The sequence below is a fragment of the Anopheles maculipalpis genome, chromosome 2RL (assembly GCF_943734695.1).
Source record: "Anopheles maculipalpis chromosome 2RL, idAnoMacuDA_375_x, whole genome shotgun sequence".
Classification (NCBI taxonomy): domain Eukaryota; kingdom Metazoa; phylum Arthropoda; class Insecta; order Diptera; family Culicidae; genus Anopheles; species Anopheles maculipalpis.
Genome location: NC_064871.1, coordinates 67,091,866 through 67,112,451, shown reverse-complemented (window position 1 = coordinate 67,112,451; position 20,586 = coordinate 67,091,866). Strand labels below are relative to the sequence as shown.

The 20,586-nt window shown below is 43.3% G+C and overlaps 4 protein-coding genes across 4 annotated transcripts in view; 3 read left to right on the top strand and 1 right to left on the bottom strand.

Moving 5' to 3' along the window:
- LOC126556087 (protein king tubby) overlaps nt 1-4,742 on the bottom strand; it is a 35,036-nt gene extending 30,294 nt beyond the window's left edge. The window contains exon 1 of the mRNA XM_050211286.1: nt 4,632-4,742. Coding sequence (XP_050067243.1) covers nt 4,632-4,730 — 99 coding nt within the window. The 5' untranslated portion in view covers nt 4,731-4,742. The remainder of the gene's footprint in view (nt 1-4,631) is intronic.
- LOC126556257 (proteasome subunit beta type-5-like) overlaps nt 1-20,586 on the top strand; it is a 375,585-nt gene that overhangs the window by 230,712 nt on the left and 124,287 nt on the right. The window lies entirely within an intron of this gene.
- Nucleotides 7,670-8,478, top strand: LOC126556300 (regulator of microtubule dynamics protein 1-like). Its single transcript, XM_050211545.1, has 2 exons — nt 7,670-7,794; nt 7,873-8,478. Exons 1-2 carry the CDS (start codon nt 7,708-7,710, stop codon nt 8,473-8,475), a joined length of 690 nt encoding a protein of 229 aa, XP_050067502.1. The 5' UTR covers nt 7,670-7,707; the 3' UTR covers nt 8,476-8,478.
- Nucleotides 9,691-10,668, top strand: LOC126556293 (regulator of microtubule dynamics protein 1-like). Its single transcript, XM_050211537.1, has 3 exons — nt 9,691-9,864; nt 9,952-10,505; nt 10,568-10,668. The coding sequence occupies exons 1-3, from the start codon at nt 9,769-9,771 to the stop codon at nt 10,623-10,625; spliced, it is 708 nt and encodes a 235-aa protein (XP_050067494.1). The 5' UTR covers nt 9,691-9,768; the 3' UTR covers nt 10,626-10,668.

Here is a 20,586-nt window from a genome sequence, read left to right as displayed (position 1 = left end):
CCAGTTCCGATCGTTCCTCTTAAGAAACGGAACGAACCTGCCAGGTTCATTCCGGAACGCACAACTATAATTTGAGACAGGATACTGGACAAAAATTTTATGTTGCCATAGTACGGGGCGATGTTTCCAACAAATATAAGTTGGGGTTTGCTGAAAAAATTGCCCGCAAACTCATGGTATGGCAAGCCATACCTGCTGATGGGGCACAAAACACGGGTTTTATAACAAATCAAACTATAAATTTGACAATTTATAAAGATCAGTGCCTGGAAAAGTGTGTTTTTTGTTTTTTTTTAAAGCTCAATAAGCTCTGGCTAGATTTGCCAACTCCCCAACACGTATACTATTGAGAAAACAGCTACTGAAGTGGATAAAACCAGTTGTGCCGCAGCTTATGGGAGGTATCAAAAGAAAATTGCTTAAATTCATCCCTTCATAAATAAATGTATTTTTCTTGGATTTTGTGATAAGAGAACAATAAAAAACCTTCCCAGTTGATGTAGAAATTATATTTCTACGTTGAAAATTTCTCGTTTTACAGTCTGTGGTGAGTGACCGATTTCTAAATGAATGGCACTTTAGTATTAGGTCCTTGAATGTGATCTTCTACTAAAACTGCAAACTTTTGATTTGAAAATTGTTCCACATGAAACTGTTCATTGTTTTTAAAAATAGGATTTTAAAAACTAACAATGCAGACTTAATAATAGAAGGTAATTCCCGCTTTTCACGAAGAATAAAACCTGCTGTACAGTACAATGTTAGTAAAAGACTAGAATGACTAGAAAACAAAACTTCTAATTACTTTGTAGATAAGAGGACAAATGGCAAATGAAAAAAACCACCCATTTACCAGTTCGGTACCGCATTTCACAAGTAGCGAGCACATTTGCACGAATGTGGTGGTGTCTGTTTAAGTAAATAAAACTTAATTTAAATAATCCTTCTCGACTCTGTTGGCCCCTCTTGTCCGTTCGTTAACCACCTCTACGAGCACTGCATTTGCGCTTCCATTCTGTGTGACCATCTAGTCACCGGGAAGTCACTGGGAAGTAGTTACATAAACGGTTAAAGGAAGCCCATAAACCGGACAAACATTGAGGTCAGAACTACAGTACCATCCGACACAGCTACGCGCGACGCGAACCAGCGCTGGTACGAGCGGCTTGTTTGGCCGCTAATGTATTGGGAATCGGGTGAGTCACCTAGTTGTACGTCCGGTTCTGCATATTGCTTTTGTGCGCTGTACTTGTTGGAACGAAGAGAAGGGACCGGCAACAACAACAAAAATCACCGCGTAGAAACAACACCAGTACGGAAACCCGGCATAACCTGACGAGCGAACTTTGCGGCTGTACGGTACGTACTTTTAAAGACCGGACACTGGTCTGGTCTGCTCATCTGGTTCTTTATTTTATTTAGTAGCTAGCAGCAGGTTTTGCTGTCCAACTGAAAAAAAAAAAAATCTTCGACCCGCAATTACCGGTGTATCGTTTTCGCTCGGCCTGCGAACTTTAAATTATCTTTCGCGCGGGTTTCCCAGAACATATCTTCGCCTCGTCATCATACACTTGTTTCACCTGTTTTAAGGAATGGGGGGGGGGGGAGGGGGGGAATAGTAGTTTGGTGGCGCTTGTTTGCTGTGGCAACGAAAAACGCACAGGAGATGATCACAATAAACGCACTGTAATCTCTGCAAGCCTCCGCGAAAGGCAAACAAATGCTGGATAGCTGGAAAAAACGGCCTCACATCGTTGTTGGTCGAAAGGCAAACACAAGCATTGGAATACACGGGAATTATACTCATATTTGGCATAATAAACTGCGAAGTGATGGTGTAAATTTTAAGCTTTTGAAAGGTCTTGGAAGATTAGCAAATATTTGGCAAGAGCAGAGCAATTGTCACACGGAAGTTTCCCAACAAACGATTTATGTACGATTCTGCATATGAGAAAATTATAAATTTTTTAATGTTGTACTATTTTATTATATTTCTTCTACTGGGATAAACGCTCTTCTAGATCACGCTGACCGTCTAATACAGGTGTCGGCAGAGTTTGCACCAAAAGGGCCAGACATGAAAAATTAACCTGATACTGCGAGCCAAATACATGAAATAAATCTTGAAACATGTGAATACAGCGTTTTACTGCCTGTTTTGAGATGAGAGCAGCATTTTTTTAGCCTCCTAGTAACGGCCGGTGGTGTAGTCTATCCAGTCTATCCACTAGTGAATATCCAGTTACGTGGTATCGGCAAGTCTAGTAAGCCATTCGATGGCCAGCGTGAGCTGAGAAGGTCGTTATGCCAAGAATAAAAAGGTACAACTTTGACATTCGTTGGACGCTTGCTCTCTGTAAGTTTTGATTTTGAATTCGTCACGTTCTATTCGGACAACGGTGCTGTGATCCGAGACGCCCAACAATTTTTTTCTAGCGGGCCGGATCAAATCGTCTAGCGGACCGGATTAGGTACGCGAGCCGGACTCTGCCGAGCCCTGATCGAATGACTTACTCGACTTGCTGAAACTACGTTTTTGGATTTTCAGCCCTCACTACGAGGGAATGCTCCGAAAGGCATTTATACCACGGGTTTATCAATACTTATTTAATATTTCGTATTCATTACCCGTTAGGCAATACTTATTTAATGTTCGTTTACCCTGTCCCGCACCCCTTTCGTTCATCCTTATTTACTTGACCAGGTTCTGGTTGAGCGTGTTTCGGTCATTAAGGACTTGGGCATCTTGCTCGACACGGGGCTCATTTTCCCACACCAGATTGACTCTATAGTCAGCAAGTCTAGGAGGACTCTTGGTGTACTTAAACGTGTGGCCCGTGACTTCTCCGATGCTTGTTGTTCGAAGACTTAGTTCTGTTCACTGGTCAGATCGATGCTGGAGGATGGTTCGGTTAACTGGTCCCCGTCGGCAAGAATTCACATTGATCGAATAGAGCGGGTGCAGAGGTCCTTCACTAGGTTTGCTCTACGAAAAATTCTTGATCGATCCTCTGCTCTGCCCAGTTACGAGGATTGTTTCCCAATCCTCATAACAGGGGCCGTAAAGATCCCCTCCTTATTGCCATCAAAATGTTTAATTCCTCGTCCCATCACTTTGATTTCAACAAATCCCTACCTTCTTTCCGTTCCCGGTTGTTATCCAATTCCTTATCTTTCCTTCACTTTCCTATTTTCTGTTTTGTTTTCTTTTGTTTTGTTTAATGCTGCAACTTATTCTGCGTACCGTTAAGGTTTAGATTAGTTTAAAATTAGATATTAGACTACTTGTATAGCCAAGGGCAAACATATCAAATACATGAAACGAAATACATGAAACGAAATATCGTTTTTCTGTAATTTCTTTAAAAAACAACATTGACAGCTAAAAACTGTAAGCAAATGCCTTTTATAGGAATACGAAAAGAACAACTTATGAAAAAAAAATGGAGAACTCTGGTCTTTCTGCGATGTTGATACCTTACTGATATGAATTGAATTAGAGCTTTGTCTGAGCTCTTGTGAGCCTAATTGAATTGAAGCAGTTCCTTCTTGTCCCTCCACACAAATCCTTCTGAGGGTGTTTCGTCAGTTTGAGGCAAAGTCCATCCAAAAAGACAGCCAAACTAAAAGACTGAAAGAAAGTGTGAGTGGCTGCTTCTAGGATCTGATATGTCAATTCTGGCCATCTAATAATGAGTACTTAGAGTTTCCGATACCACATAGTTGTATAGTGCGTGTAAAAACCTTCGCCGTAATGCTCTCGCACACTGGAGCACCTCAAATACGGTAAAATAAACTTCAGGGGGGCCTCAAGGGATGTTGACGATTGAAGGGCCTGTTCATCCAAGAAACCTCATCTACCAAGTGACCTCGTAGTCGAAGAGGCTTCTTGGACCAAGGCAACTCGTTCATCAAGAGATCTTTTCATGTAACGGGCACACAGGTCGACCAAAGGGCGTATTCAAAAAGACCATAAAATAAATTACTATTTTACTATTATTTAAAATTCTACGAGAAAGGATAACGAGTTAGAAAAAAACATCCAAAATGACTCAAGTTTTTTTTATGTTAAATGGTGAATTAAGTATCGAAATAATTGCTACAGTAATCAGTACTATAATTTTCGATAAAAGTTACGGTAATAGTTTTACTAACAAGATGACCCACTGGGAATATGGTAGAGGCGTCAGCAGCTAATGCGAAACGACCACCCGTCGATCGGTAAAATTAAGTCAAAGAAGCCAGAAACGACAAGCCAAGACATCTCGTCATTGGATTCCCAAGGAAAAGAATAAAAGTGAAGAACAAATTATTTTACAATCGATTCACCATTTAAAGAACTCTCGATGCGATTGAAATCCTATCTTTCACAAGGAAAGAACCAAGATTGCTCTTAAATCAACTGGGTGAAGAAAAATTTTTCTTCCCCATGGCCCTCATATAATCCTCCCCTAAAACAATGAAATACTCTCCAGGAATAACAAAACCCAAACAAAACAGCTGTCATGGCAAACTACGATTGTGTTTGTGTTGTGCGGACTTGTACCGTGGAGCAAGAACGTACGAACCGTTTTGACCTTTCCGATTGAACTTTTTCAGCCACCATCCGCCAGTAGAAGAAGTATGCTTACCTGCTGTTCCAGCTTCTGGTGCCGGCTGCTGGCATTGTTGTTGTTGTTATTGTTGCCACCACCGCCGCTGGTACTGCTGGTATTATTGATTGCACTCATTTTACGGCGTCGTTCGCTTCGCGGGGGGCGGGAGAGCCCACTTCATTCAAACCTTGCAACCACGCACGCATACACACACGTGCACATTAATACAACCGCACCAAGCACGGGAGGAAGCTAACGGCGTCGTCAACAAAACGGAAGCACCCAGCGTTGTCAAGGATTCCGGCAGGATATTCGGACGTTTTGCTTCGTTGACGCAATTTTAAAACACTTCACTACACTCACACAGCTGCACCACACTGCACAAACTATTCCGTTCGCAGCACACAACACCATAGCATCGTTGTTGGGTGCAGAGCGCCAGCCAAGGTTGCTTGGTTAAGAAATCGGTGCAAAAAAACGTGTGTGCCGTCTTTTTGTTCGCAAAGCTGCAGTCGCCAATATCTCAAACCAATTGGGTGTGATATGCAATTATCAACTCATACCGATAGAAAACAGATTACATTGATGATGAAGACGACGATGTGCTCATTGCAAGACGATGCGACAGCCGTTGCAATCGAAAACCGATGCGTTCTATCGGTGTGTGCAGCAGGAACAACAACTACTACCACCAACAAACACCCAGCCGTTGTGATGTCATACGAAACGAAATTATTTTATCGATACCGACCGACGCGTATTGAGGAAAAAAGCAATATTGGCCGTACTAGTAGCCCGGACCGCTTTTGGGAACTTTTCTTAACGAGCGTGTAGGACTTTTACTCTATTCCCGACGTTATCCTGTGCACATATACATCACCAACACCTGGACGGTAAAACAAACAGCGCACACACACTCAGACACAGACTCACACGCACGAACAGCAGGCAAGACTGCAACGGGAGTCGATGGGAATGTCAATTTTTTCCTACGATTGCGTACAGCCAGCGATGCACAACATACACAACAGAAGACGAGTACGCGCTTTGCTTCTTGCTCCGGACGCGGACGTTATGAAAATAACGGTAATAGCCAAAGTCAGCTCACAGCCAGGTCTGGCAAGGCAGACGCGTTTTGACAGCTACGCTGTCGATGTAGTGGTATGTGTGTGGGTGCTATAAAGTATTCTATAAAATTGCAGGGTTGGTGACTATATTATGGCAAAATGTTATTATCGTCATTTTTTAAATCCAACGGTGTAATTTTTCGTTACACAATTACAACACGGTGCAAAGAAAATTGTTTCCATATATTTACTACATGGATAAGAAGCAAAGAAACGAAGAAACAGGCATGATTAAACAAAATGAGTTACTCGCTTGAAATAATTTGCAGTATTAAAAAATTATAAATCGAAAACAATGCTAATTTTCTGCGGAACACAAGATCTGGGGTATTGTTAAGCCACTCGTTATCGTTGTTTGATATTTAATAATGACATAATCTTAAATTTATTCATCGATTCTTGCGAAAACATTTCGCAAATATCCATATTATTTATCATGATACAAATACTTGTTCTGAAATAGCTAATCAATAAAAAACAAAATGATGTAATATGTCCTACATATTAACGATGTTGTCTCAATCTAAACAAGCTTTACAGTTCTACGGTGTATCGTGAAGCCTTAAATAAGCAATAAAGTTCATCGGCAAGAGTATTCATTAAAATATACGATGCCTTAACATGCGTTCTAATTTAATCTAAATTTAGTTGTTGAACAATTCTTTTACTAGAAGCACTGATCTTTTAGCCTGAACAGCAGACATGCTGAATTAAATATGCTTTATGTCAACAATTCTACCTGTAGTATGTTTTAAATGAAAACTAAACAAAATATACAAAAGCAAATAATAATAAATAAACTGTTTTAAAATTCATAAAGTAATGAGTGGAACATGAGATAGACCTTTTTCTGAGGCGGTGTGTGACCCACGGCAAGATTAAACATCAAATCTCATTCAAACCATTGGAAGACAAACCGTCTGTGCAGCTAAGTAGTGGAGCCCAAGAATGAGACAAGAATGGAATTGTGGTCCTCTAATCTTCTTGTTTTATGTGCTGAGAAATGTTACACTGTTTGCCTTCACCGGAAAAAGAACCCGATACGATTTAAATCTCTCTCTCTTTTTTTGACTTTACGACCTCCTCGAAAGACCCATCGGCCATCGAATGGCTTACTACACTTACTGATACTACGTTGTTGGATAGTAAGTTCTAACAACGTTAGAGCGACCAGGTTGGGATTTGAACCCCGGTCTTGACGTGTGAAGGCGCCGCTTCACTTCAAATGATAATGTGACACAATTTGTGGACCCATTTTTTATCTTTCTCAAAAACTGTTTATCGTTCATCCAAAAACCTATTATTATTTTTAAAAAACTATAGCAAAAAAAAACTTCACAATTCAGTTGAACTCCAGTACCTTCATTCCAGACCGAGCAACATAGCCGATTTAAAAATTCAAATTCGTTGCATATTCATCCAAGGCACTCCAGCGTTAATGCAGCCAGAGCGAGTTGCACTATTCCCTGAAAGCGGGAGACTGGCGCACTGACTGCCCCAATGGCAGTGAAATCGTAGAACTTCACGCAAACCAAAACACTTCCACCCCAGGTGAATGACGATTCTGTCGGTGTTGTCTGATAAATCGAGTACCCTGCCCCGGCTGCTCGGTACCATATTCGTCCACAGTCGGGTCGGCGTTTCCTCCTGTACTGGTTCCGTAGTTCGTTCGTGCGCACCCTTGTTGTGCAGTTTGCTGCTGGTTTGCAGTGTGTTTGTGATTAGCCGCTGCACGACGACCACCGTTAAGTGGCACGAGGGTGGCACATTTTTCGAAACGAATATAACTGTGACTGTGGTTGGCGCGGTTCCGTCGCGAACTTTAACGCATCACAGTTTTACTTTCCAATGGTCTTCCGTTCTGACGTGACGGTTTGACTTTTTCGAGTGTACCGGTACACGGACAGTCAGCGCACACCAGCGGCTCCAGTGCCCTTTTAACGTTCGCCAGCGCGCAAAAACAATCGATATTTGTGTTTACAACGATGTCTGCGGAAGAGTTGAAGCTGTTGGACGAGATGTTCGAGAATTGCGAGTATCAGGACTCGCTGGACATGATCGAGAAGCTGACGGTAAGGGAGCCGACTTGTGACCCGTGCTGGTGAAAGGTTGAAAATGAAATGTTTTATTTCTGTTTTTTTCGACCACAGGATCGGGATAGTTGTGAAGTGAAGTGGCGTTTGGCAAGGACCGTGTTTTTCCTGTCGAAACAATCCACAGTGAGCGACGAGAAGGAGGCACTCTGTCGGCAAGCGTTTGAGCATGCAACGGCCGCCCTCGAGACGGACGGGAACAATTTCGGTGCTAACAAGTGGTACGGCGCAATCCTCTCCGAAAAAGCTGCCCTCGATGGTGTGACGGAGCGCATCAAGCAGCTGGAAAACGTGCAGAAACACTTCCAGCGTGCGGTCAGTCTGAACGGGACGTCCGATCCGGGCATCTGGCACATGCTGGGCCAGTTCAATTACAAACTGTCCGAGGTGAATTGGATTACGCGCAAGCTTATCAATTCGGTTGCCCCGAACCCACCGACCGCTTCGTACGCGGAGGCACTGGAATGCTTCACCAAGGCCGAAACCATCAAGCCGAACTTTTACGCACTGAACCTGCTGTACCTTGGCAAATGCCATCTGGCGCTGAAGCAACCGAGCGAGGCAAAAGCGTGGCTCGAGCGTGCCGCTGCCGTGGATGTACGGTGCGAGGACGACCGGATCTGCCGCGAAGAGGCCACCGAACTGTTGAAGAAACTGTAGAAAACGGTGCAGGCTCGGTTTGGGCTGGACCCTGGTTTGGACATGGATGGCGTGCCGTACCCGGTGCCGGGGACGATTCTTGACGCGGTGCACTTAGAAGTGTATTGAACAGTGACAAGGTAATGTTAGGTGTTGCGTGCGCTTGGACTGTTGCTTATTTTTCTTTAGAAATCGATCACACGCAACGACCATCGGTTAGGAGTGTACAAATGTAACATTAAAAACGTGTTTGTTAATGAAATAAAATATAAAATCAAATGTGGAACAATCTAATGGACATGCAATTGTGCCTCAAGTTGTACATCCCATGCCTATCTGTCGATAGAAACTGACGTCATATTAATTCTAACCTTAAAGGCCACGCCGATGGGATACAAGGAATCAATTATTACCGTACGATGACTATGCTCAGCGCTGGAATTAATTGGCGTTCCCTCACTCCATCAAGATTAGCTTCCCGTGGCAAAATGGATGCTTTTTTACCCTGGAAAGGTAATATAGCCGGTTAGATTCTCGCCTGTTAAGTGTTGTAGGTAAGGCACAAAGTAGTACATCTTGACCCGTCCTTATCGAAAGGCTGTTTATCGGTTACGCTGTCAAAGGAGATTTAATACCCTCTTCGAAAACCCATACCCTCCCTCGATCAGCTTCTTATCATATCGTCCATTTGTGTACCACCCTTGCAGACTTTAAGCTCAAGGTACACAAAAATAAAGTCACTCGTTGTAGTGGTAAAGATAATTTTAAGCTACACGAATGAACACAATGAACCACGCTCAAAGTGCATCCAAACAGTGGTGAACGTTCCATAAACAAACGGACAGCAAATGAACCGAACCCTAAGTGTGAGGACGCCTGGTTTTTGTTATCGCGAGAGATAAGCAATAAGCGACAGCCTATAGCTTCTGTTGCACATTTTTACGATTGGTTCCATGTATTGAATGATTCACGTGCTACATCTGGGGTGACAGGTTTCGTTGCTCCGACATCGGAAGTCGGACAAGTTCGTTCGAACGCGCTTACTCATTTAGTGACATCGCAAAATTGAAATCGAGCAGATGGCATCGGCCCGTTGTTCGCCAAAACGCAGATAAGCGCTTGCTACGAGCTACGAGAGCGAGAGACGATCTACAGTGTGTATATTGTGTATAGAATGTACGTGGATCGTCTCCCTAACATTCGGTGCGCGTGGAGAGGGAGTCACGCAACACAAGGCCTATGTGGTGAAACTGGTTCTGCAGTGTGGAGGTCGTAGCATACGGACAGTTGTACTGAACCACTCCTACCGGCAACATGGCAGAAAGCTATGAGGAAGCCGATCAGCTGTTCGCTGACTGCAAGTTTCGCGAATCATACGAACTGCTGCTGAGCAGGAAGCACACCAGTACGGTAAGTTAGGGCACCCGGCTGTGACCCGCCTGCAACCTACCGTTAGTGTAACGATCTAATTATCGTCTTGTTTCCGGGTGTTTCAAGGACACGGAATATGAGACTTTGTGGAGGCTGTGCCGTGTGATTTACTCGATCACACGGGAGCTTGCGGTGGACGAGAAGAAAGCCAAGGAACTGGAAGCACTCGTATTTGAAGGGTTCGAGTACGCAAAGCAAGGACTTGCCCTGCAACCCAACACTGCCTCGGCACACAAATACTACGCGATCTTTCTTGCGGAAAAGTCCGGCATCGAAGGGCTTAAGGAGCGTGTACTGCAGCTCAGCACCATACTGCGCCATCTGCGGAGGGCAACCGAGCTGGACGAAAGTGATCCATTCGGGTGGTTTGTTCTGGGACGCTTCTACCACAAGCTGGCAGGGTTGGCATGGTTTCAGAAGAAGATGATCCACACCTTTACCACCGACATACCGGATGCGACGTACGACGATGCGTTACGGTATTTCGAGCGAGCGGAAAGCGTACAGCCCAACTTTTTCCCACTAAATCATCTGATGCTGGGCGATACGTTGATTGCGCTGAAGCAACCGAAAAAAGCACGTCCATATCTCGAACTAGCTGCCAATCAGGCTGCACCACGGTAAGTTTCGTTGGACGATGTAGGTTGAAGTAAGTCTTACCGGTAAAACACTCTCATTCTAGTACCGCCGACGATCGCGAAGCGCAAAGGGAAGCAAAAGCACTGCTCAGGAAGCTCTAACTAGGTGTCTTCTTCTGTAATCTCTGTACTATTATTTATCTCTTTCCTCGCAATAAAAAGGCAAAAAACAAAATAAAAATTAAACAACACCAAATCAATCCATTTCGTATGTGGTCCCAGGGCTGTTATCGTACTGGTATGAAATTAAAAACAGAAGAAAATGGATGATTTGACTGGTTGGTGCGTACGCGAAAACATATTCTGCCGTGTGGTAGCTAATGGTAGATAAGAGACAACAATACACAAAAGGTGCTCATCGCAATGCTCACCGTGCGATAGTGTGTAATCGTTAATGAGCATGGGAAAGCAATCTGCACTTGGGGTTCGATTGCGCCATAACGTGTGTCGAAACAAGTTTCGTTCTGGTCCTCAGCGAAGGTCGTCTATGCGGATTTGCGGCAATCATTTTTCAATTAATGTGCTGCGGTGATGATAAGGACTAGAAATCAGCAAGAAAACAATGATCCTAACACGTCTTAATAAAGTTTTTTTTTGTGGTTTAATGGGACTATGGGATTCACGTTGATATGTTGACTGAAGTAAACACTATTTAAAATGAAAGATGAAAAATGGCTGGGGAAATTTTCATTATTTACCTGCAGATACGACCAAATAAAGGTTACTGGTGGTTTAACATGGGTAAAAACAACATCGGTTAAAAAACGTCCCAAAAAAGCATGTAACATGATGTTTTGCATGTAACATTAGCTCACGTTACATGATGTTATCTAAAGTACAGTAATGTAATGAAATATTTCATTGAAAAGTTTACTTGAAAGATTCCCTTAATGAAACAGCTACTGTTTGATAGATGGCGCTGTACTCTGTCCAAATTCATGTTGGGTGGTAGTAAAACTTTCAATTGATATTGGGTATTCCAATTGTTATCAGTATAATATTGAAAAGTTGATCATGCGGCAGTTGGCCCTAATATTGGAGTTAAATAAAATAAATAAATAAATATAATTGTAAAAATAGCAGCATTAAATTAGCCAGCCTGGGACGACCGCTGGAAAAGGCGATAGGCAAAGGCGAATCTTCACAGGATGGAGCATTTAATTTAGTCCAGGACTCACATTCCTTCTTCGAGTAAACTAAGTTAATGAAGTTAATAAAGACAAAACACATAATGGAATGTAATGGCTTTAACAAACACAATACAACATGGCTTTGACACAACAAATAATTGAGCTTACTGGAGAATCTTTTATCAATTACACGGATTATGCAGCTATACGTAAACTGTATGTTAGCTTATCAGTGTCATTGTGTTATATATGATATAGCTTTGAGAGGGTCATTTGTGGTCAGTCGAACTTAATATACAAATTACAAATTAAAGCCAAGGAACGCTGGAAATAATAGATCAAGACTTCCCAAGGTGGCAGTGCTATGTAAGAGTGAGGATGTGAACAAGAATACGTTGAAGCTTATAGAAAATAAATTTGTAGCTACATAATTCGAATTATTAAAACGAAAATAAAAATAATAAAACCTCAAAAAGCTAAAATACTCTAAAATATTTAAAAAAAACTGCATATACGGCTAACATTTGAATTTAATCCCCCTCTCTCTCCCTCACGGTTACTAGTTTTAACGAAAGAACAATTAATTTGTTGAACGATTTTCTAACACACCGAAAACATACTGTACAATCACACTGATAGCTCATAGCGCTGCTTATGAAGTATTCTATGACAGGACTGGGGATTAAATTTCATCCGAACCGTTCCCCCCCTATTAAGAACTGATTATGCATCAATAAGTCTAGTAAGTCATTAGATGTCATATATGTATATCGTAAAGTTAGGAAGGATACAAATTCTTCTTATTCTTGGATCCTCTAAGGTCACAACAGCCATCGAATGGCTTACTAGACAGCCGATTCCACGTAGTTGGAAAGTCAGTTTTCACTGTGGGGGGACGGTCCGGATGGGATTTGAAAAGCGGTACTGTCGTTTGAAGACAGGCGCTGCTGTCGCCTATACCACCGAGCTTCCATAAAATAAGGATTAAATATAATGTGTGAAATAAAAAATAGCGGATACACAGAACATTGCGCCAAAACCACCACTATTCTTATCCAATATGTTCTTACACGACCATATCCACCCACGCATATCAGTATTGGATTTTGGTGTAAAAAAGCGAACACATAGTAAAATGCAAATTGGTGGAATTTCAAACCTAACATTTTACGCATTAGAAAATGTTCGGAGTAGGCGCTAGGGGTATAGGCATAGGCCGTGCACGCTTTCGCTTGGTGTGAAGCGTACCTAGCACACGAACCAATATGCCATCTCTGTTACCCTCACAAAGCAAGCAGCTTCGGCTGCTGTTCGGCTTGTTCGACAGTCCACATCCAACCAACAGCACAACACACTTCCACGACAGTTTCAATCTAACGTTGCGCGTGACAAAGCGAACAGGGTGTACTTTTTCGCTGCTGCTACTGCTGAAAACGCGCCATAAATTTTGCAACGTGCAACTGTTTGGAAGCGTCATTCTTTACGGGTAAACGGTGGCGTCAGGAAACGTGTATATTTCGATTCTAATCGTACCCTGTTTGGTGATTTAAAGTACTGAAATTAGCTGTGTTTCGTTGCGGTGCTCACACCTGCGCCCAGCTGGAGGGTGCCCATCGTTCTGGAGTGTTTATCAACAAGTCCGACCACACACTGCGTGTCTTTTACCTAATTGTTAGCAACAGTGTGAAGATAGTTTTGATAAGGAAACTAACAAACCACGTGTAGAAAAAGATGGTTGAGGGTGTCCTGTTGTAGTTCGTAAACAGGGTCTGTGAAGTTCGTAGAATCAAGTATTAATTTCGTACCAAATCCAACGGAATCACTCATATTATTAGCTGCCTTACTGTTGAAACAAATTTGTTCTTATTCTCCTGGTATTAGGTCGTGTTTTATTTTTCATATTGGATTATCAAAAGTTTTTACGTTATTTTAAAATTATTCTCTTATATTGCTTCATCAAACAAAGTACGAAGATAAGAACAATCGTGTATCAAGTTCCGATTCTGACAGCTCGTTAGCATTAACTTCAGTAATATCTGGAAGGAAGGATTTATTACGCCACACAAGTAACACATAAAAACATACATCCTTTTTGTTTTACAGTTTACAAAGCCAATCTAAGCAAGACTGTTTTTGTGATAGTGCTCCTCCTCAATCGTTTTGTCAAGGTAAACCCAAAGTGAAAAAAGTAAAGCCACAAAAACTGAAATTCATAAATCTCGGGCATTAAGTGTGGCGTGGTTGGTGTTGGTGAATAGTGTGTGAAAGATAGCCACGCGGAGCCTGCTGGTTTGATGGTGAACAACCCCTGATCTCGAACCGTGTGCATATTAGATCGTTTGTTGCCGTTCGAAGAGTGAAGTGAGGAAAACAGCATCAACTACCACCACCGCTTCTCGTGTGTTTGTGTGTGAGGTCACACCGAAGAAGGGGAAAGCGAGGAAAATTAGTTGCTTACCGTGTGTTCGGAGTTCCAACAGCAAGCACATCGCGGATCCACTGCTACCGCAGATTCAGGGAGCCGAGGATTCGAGAAAACAGAAGAAGAAATCAGGTAATGCACCATTATACACATCTAGCCCACCAACGAGAGGCGAGGCCTACTACTATACAACAGCACAACCCAAACCTGTGCAGTGCTAATAACAATAATAATGCTACCTATAATTGCCCCGTGCGCTTCTTCTTGCGAGGGAAAAGCGCACCGCAGTGGGCACTGTGCGGATGCGCCGGTGAAGCTTTACGCGAAATGGAAAACCGACATTAGCACCAACTTCCCCGGAGGTTCGATCCGGTCTCCGGGAGATTCGGACATAACTGGAATGTTTGGAAAATCGGGTTCGTAGATATCCGGAATATTGGTTGCGAGGGCGATCAAGGTTTTTTTTTTGGGGAGGAGGAGAAATGAATTCTTAAGCAAAGGAGAAGAAAAGTGCTAATTGATGGCTGAAAGTTTTGACCGATGCCCAGATGTTGGGTGGATACAGTTAATCGCACACTGTTTTTTTCTTGTTCTTGTTGCTCGAAAAATGTACGAACTGCTCTACAAAAGTTCAATCCCAATGTCCTCCCTTTGTCCCTGTCGAATGCAGGGAAGCATTCGAAGGACTCCAGATCGGAACCCCTCAGTCGAGTACAATGTGTACATATTAATGTTCTTACGTGCATCCACACCAACGAGGGGTGAACAAAACGACGCACTACGCGCGTACGGCGACTTGCAGCGTGCGTCCTGTAGATTATTGAGACTTTGTCCGTATGGGTGTGTGTGTGCGTGCGTGCGTGTGTGAATTGATCCCGTTTGCCGATGCCATAATGTTCCCTTGCTATGCAGCAAGGGATGGAAAAGGCAGACGACAGGCTGAAGCGTGTCCCCCGGTGAAGTACAACAAGGGGTTTCGATTCCGATTCTGTTCGCCGTACCCCACGTGTAGATGTGTTTGTTAGCGCACAGGGGAAAGAATTTTGCTTTTGCTGTGGCAGCGAAGGGACTGCGAGCTCGACACACGGATCCTGCTATGCATGCGCCGGATAGAAAAGGGTGTGAGCGAAGAGGAATCGGGGAATCAGGCATGACACGGACGGTTGATTAGAATGAGAGAAATAATGAATTTCGTTCGCAATGAGTGGACGTCGTCAATCTTTTGTGCCAAGTTTTTGCATATTGTTTGCCTGCTTCTGAGGACATTTCATTTTCATGTTTGGGAGTGTGTTTCTTACTTCGTAAATTTTAGATTCCAAATTATTCGGATAGTATGTAACTTTTTTGAAATGATTATTCCCTTGGGATCTCCATTTGCTGACCACTTCGTTAGCTTTTTTATTATTATTTCGAATTGCTGAATGAATTATTTTGCTGATAACACGTAGTTGAATAGTCAATCCTCACTACGGTCCGGATGAGATTTGAACACCGGTCCTGCTGTATGAAGACCGACGCCGTTGTCGCCTCAACAGGCTGGCTTTTTCTGTATTCAAATGTCTAATAAATATGGCCGAATTAACAGGCCGTTATGTCAGGAAGAAGGGAAATCCCCTTACATTCTTACATCATCAGATTAACTCTATTTTGTACTCTATATTTTAGTCGAAAATGTTTACCAATTATTAACTGCAAATCTTTTTTTTATTGCTTATCTAATATTACCGTCCAATTTTGACTTCTTAGTCGATTTAAGGAATAGAAAATATATTTGTCCGGTGTGATCTTTATTGACCTTAATTCTTTTCAACAAAACCTACGCATTTGGCATTTCAACCGACTATTTTTTCCGCTCTTCTCATTCCCGAGAAGAGAGACTAGAAGTAGTTTTCCCCCGTTAGAGCAAGTGTGGCATGTAGTGCGGAAATCTATCTACCACACATGCCGGTTCGGTTCGGATGTTCTTTAGAGTTCCATCGTTCGATGAAGTCTTTCGATGTTGACCTCTCGCACCTGCCAAAATCTCGATGCTCGTTTTGCCGGAGCACGACGGTTCGCATGCCAGCAAAAATAGTAGTAAGAAAACGTTTTCGACCGTTTATCGCCACGATCAAACGAGGAAGTGGAGGCCGAAGAAGAAGTAATCGAACGCGTGTTGAATCGCTGTTAAAATCGTTCACGGGTTTCGGGTTGGGTGTTCTTCTTCTGCCGAGGCAAACGAGCAACGCAACTAGACGAAGAAAGTGCGCTGCTAATACACACACACACACGCAACGGATTCATACCTTCGGGGCCACAAATCTGGCCCTCACTGGCTGGGCCGCTGTGGGCCGCTGTTGGTCATTATCGGTCGTTTCGTAACGAAACATCTCTTGCAGAAGAAATACAGACCCCTCCGGGAGGGCCCCCTGGATCCTGGGACAGCAGAGTGTACGACCGAGGGAAGAAGGAAGAAAGCAAACAACCGCTGCTTACGGCTGCTGCTGCTGCTGTTAGCCTAAAAGCCTCCCGATTGCCTCCCCGATTGCCGGTGGCGATCGTAGCCAAGCCAAAGCCGAACGCAAACGGTACACACACGTGGTGCGTTTCGCGTTTCGGTTTGTACGCATGAAGCCCATGATGATTCACGCGCATCTAACCCTCTTGTTTCTCCCTGATCATTCCCACCTTCTTCTCCATCCATCCCATTCCCTGTGGCAGATGGGCGAACCGGTTAACGGGAGGTTGTTGCAGGGGGAAAAAAAACTGGAGGAAAACTACGATCGTAAAGTGCGCGAAAGAAGAAAAACAAGAAAAAAGTGCCAGAAAGAGGTGGAAATAGGAGCAAACGGACCATTTCCCTAGATGCTTTAGTCCGGAGACGAGACCCGGTGCCTATTTTTTGTTGTTGTTGTGGTTATGTTGTGCTGGCCGGCCCCACTTATGACTCTTGCGCGATGATTAACAAATTATTTTCAACCTCCTTTACTTCCTTACCCACCCCCAAAAAAAAAAGTTGGGTGAGTACCTCCGGTGATAGTGCTCGGGATACAGACACGGTGTGGTGATTTGATTGGGGATTGCTTGGGAGTTCCGGGGTGTACGGTCAAAAATTGAAGCGCCCTGCCCGAAAAGGAGTAATAATAAGAATATCGCATTTCTTCGTTCAAGTATAGGCCGAAAGTGCAGGTGTTGGAAAATGTAGCCGACGCAATCTCTTTCTTTCCTCGCACGCTCGTTGACTGCCGTTTGCTGCCAGATGGATTGCCATTATCAATCGGAGAATTGAGGTTACTTGCATCTTAATTTTATGGTGGCTTTTCTTTTCCGGGGTTTAGGTTGTAAGACGAAGAGAGATTCAAATTTATTATTTGCAACTATTGTAGGGCTGTATTGATTGCTGATGGTGATAAACAGATAATCGTTTTTATTGAATTTAACATATTTCCCATATACCCTTTCTTTTCCAATGTCTTAATTTGATCGTACCCGGAAGCTGAAAGGCCAGTCTAGTGTGTGTAAGCCACGGTATACCGTCCAAGATGTCAAAACGATCAAACGGTTAAAAGGAGGAAATTGCAGAAAAGTTTACGTCAAAAAGATTTAGACTCCTCTTGCCGAAAACTACGTAAGTTCTCGCCTCCCTGTCATTTTCTATGCGTTTCGATGATAGATTGCGGCTGAAGAGAGAGATAGCATGATGTGCTCCAAATAACGCGGGTACACGAACCGAAATCTTTTTGACGTAAAGTGATCAATTTTGTTGAACACTGTTTTGTTGTGCGAAAAATCGACTCGATGCTATCGTCTCGACTATCGCGCAGCTTCGTGCTATGTTGCAAAAACTACAAACCAACTACATTTCCGAATTATTTAGTGCAGAGATATATATTGTGGGAACAAAAAGGTCAATGTACATCACGGAGATCTCTAATCACTGTGGCGAGCAATAAGCTTGAAAGATAATCCAAATTTCTTGTCCTCCATTCTGATCCGCAACCTGATCCAGTTAGACGATGATGATAAGCTCGATCGCAAGCAAGCAAGCAAAGGTGTGTGTGTGTAGAAAAGAAAAACGAAAACAAACAAGGAAAGTGGGAAAATTAGCGCCCAAGCGATCGTAAATCGTTGATCGTTCGAAAAAATGAGCTAATGCGGTGAAAATTGGCACACTAGCAGCAGCAGCAGCAGCAGCAGCAGTAGACATCATCACAAGAGAGCCGAACACGTCTCTTTCGCTTTTTTGGATAAACAAGCTTCCCCATCAGCAGGCTAATTGCTTTGTTTTGATGGCCGATAAAGCGTGGAGCTGGTTCGAAGATTTGAAGAAAGTGGTCGGTCGACGGTCCTTCAAAAAAGGATCTTTTTCTTTGGCTTTTTTTATTGTGCTGTACGTTGTGATAAATGACAGTTCGGCGTGTGAGCATCTCATCGCATTGCTCACCGAATTTTGAACTCGTTTATGCAAACAAAACGATGTGATTTCCGTGCCGTGTTAGTATGTTACGCATCAACATAACAACACCAGCTGGTGCTGCCTATGCGTACAATACGCATGGGTGCTGCACCATACCTGGCCGAGCATGGTTATGATAGTGTGTGCCTTCTGTGTGTGTGTGTGCGCGCGCGCTCCCGTACCATACCGGAGTGTATGAAAAAAGGGGGAAAAAACGGTTCCGAAATGGAAAAGCATAGGGGGAGGATGTACGAGCCAAAGTCAGCCATCCGAGGAAGCACTACTCGCGCATCGAGAGCATTTTATTCTGTTTTTCTTGAATTTTTTGTTTTGTTTGTTTTGCTGTTCCCCTTCCGCACGTCAAAAACCCCAACGGACGTTAAGGTGATCGAGGAGTGGCGTGTGCCGCTGGTGGCGCGAACGAGCGCGCGTTCGCGATCTTCTTCATGCACAAAACAACATTTTAGAAAAACCCGTATGATCGTATGGATGTATGATGGTATTGGTGGTAGTGCTCGCGATTGCGCGAACCTTTTTTTTTCCTCCAATGCGCACCCCACACAACGCCCTCTCTTCCGTCGTCGAAGGCTTTTCCAGCCGGGGTTTACGTTTCGGGTCAATCAGTCAACGTCCGTCCGGGTTGGTGCTGCATTACGGAAGTGCCACTGAACCGTCGCGATCGGGGGCGAGTTTTAGCGCACGCCCGGCCCGATTTGGCCTTTTTGTTTGACAGAGAGAAGCCGGCGGAATGGAAATCGGGCACTGGTGTGGGTAGTCCTGGGTATCGTACCGTGATGCCGCTCTATGGCTCTTGACCGGTTCAAACCCGTTCCCCCGATTTATAAATTGCCACCCGGTGCTGTTGGAAAAAAAAGGAAGCCGGAGGTGAAATTTAGAAATTTGTTGTGGTGGAAAATTAATACAATTTCGATGGCGTAGTGTAGCTTCGCTGAGCGTTGTAATAATAAATTGACACACACTCACAATTGGGGAGTGCTTTGAAGCGTCGTGCCCCTGCTGGGCTACTACAGCGCACATGTCCGCACATTATACGATCACGAGCTCCTTCTCCGTTTCGATACCAGAGTGAGCAGGGTTGCGTTAGTAAGTTATTACATCTAAGCTGGATCGTAAGTGTGCCATCCACGGTGGCGCTAACAAGCCACAAAGAGCTTCTTCTGTATCATTTCATATCAGCCATTTTCTAATGGGGCACGGGTAGGCCGAAACAGTTTGCCGTATATATGGTTGTTTTGTTTCGTGAACTCCTCCACCGGCGTAACACAAGCGGAGTGCGTTGTAAACAGCTGTAGCAAGCGACCGACCGACGTGATTGGTAATGGTTTATTGCTTTATTGTTGTTGTACGAATTCGAATTCCTCGTGGGTGAAGTAAGAGCAGTAATCATCGCCGTAATGTGTGTGTGTGTGTGCGCGGTGCGTAATGTATGTATGATCGTGTAGTTTCTGACAGGCGAGTGATGTCCTAAAGCATGAGAAGTCAGTACGCTCTGATAGCACTGGCTGTGGTGTGATAGTATTTATGGTCGTCGTAATCGATACCAAGCTGATGTACAACTAGTGCTCATTATTATGTACGTCTTTTTGTAGCTTATAATTGTTACTATGACTTCAATCAGGCATGCCAGGGGTACATGGAAGTAATTCCTTGAGATTTTTGTACAAAACCATCTCAAGAAGCGCAGAGAATACGCTGCGAGCCGTGATACTTAAACTAAAACAAAAAAATCTTTTACTTTGACTTTGTTTAGGCTCTAATGTTTTGGGTTTCATGTAACTTTGTCCTCAGACAGGTTTTGAGTATCCTTTTCTAGAATATTTATGTTTGATAGGAAATAAGACTAGTTGTTTTGCATGTATTTGCGATTAAAATGCCTTCTGCTAAACTTGCGGAAAATGATTGTTTTGATGTAACAACTTCCATCATTGTCTTGATAAGAGTTGATGATTCAGCTTTATAAACTGAAAAAAAAATCCATGCCTATTGAGAGTTCTGTAGTACCTTCAGAATCATTCTCGATTTTTGTTTGTTGAATTTTATAGAAGCTTAAAAATT

What these genes read in the sequence shown, in the direction of transcription:
- LOC126556300 (XM_050211545.1), top strand. Translation starts at nt 7,708, where the DNA reads ATGTCTGCGGAAGAGTTGAAGCTGTTGGACGAGATGTTCGAGAATTGC. An exon ending in ACATGATCGAGAAGCTGACG is followed by an intron (nt 7,795 to 7,872) that starts GTAAGGGAGCCG and finishes TTTCGACCACAG; the next exon opens with GATCGGGATAGTTGTGAAGT.
- LOC126556293 (XM_050211537.1), top strand. Translation starts at nt 9,769, where the DNA reads ATGGCAGAAAGCTATGAGGAAGCCGATCAGCTGTTCGCTGACTGCAAG. An exon ending in GCAGGAAGCACACCAGTACG is followed by an intron (nt 9,865 to 9,951) that starts GTAAGTTAGGGC and finishes GGGTGTTTCAAG; the next exon opens with GACACGGAATATGAGACTTT. An exon ending in GCCAATCAGGCTGCACCACG is followed by an intron (nt 10,506 to 10,567) that starts GTAAGTTTCGTT and finishes CTCTCATTCTAG; the next exon opens with TACCGCCGACGATCGCGAAG.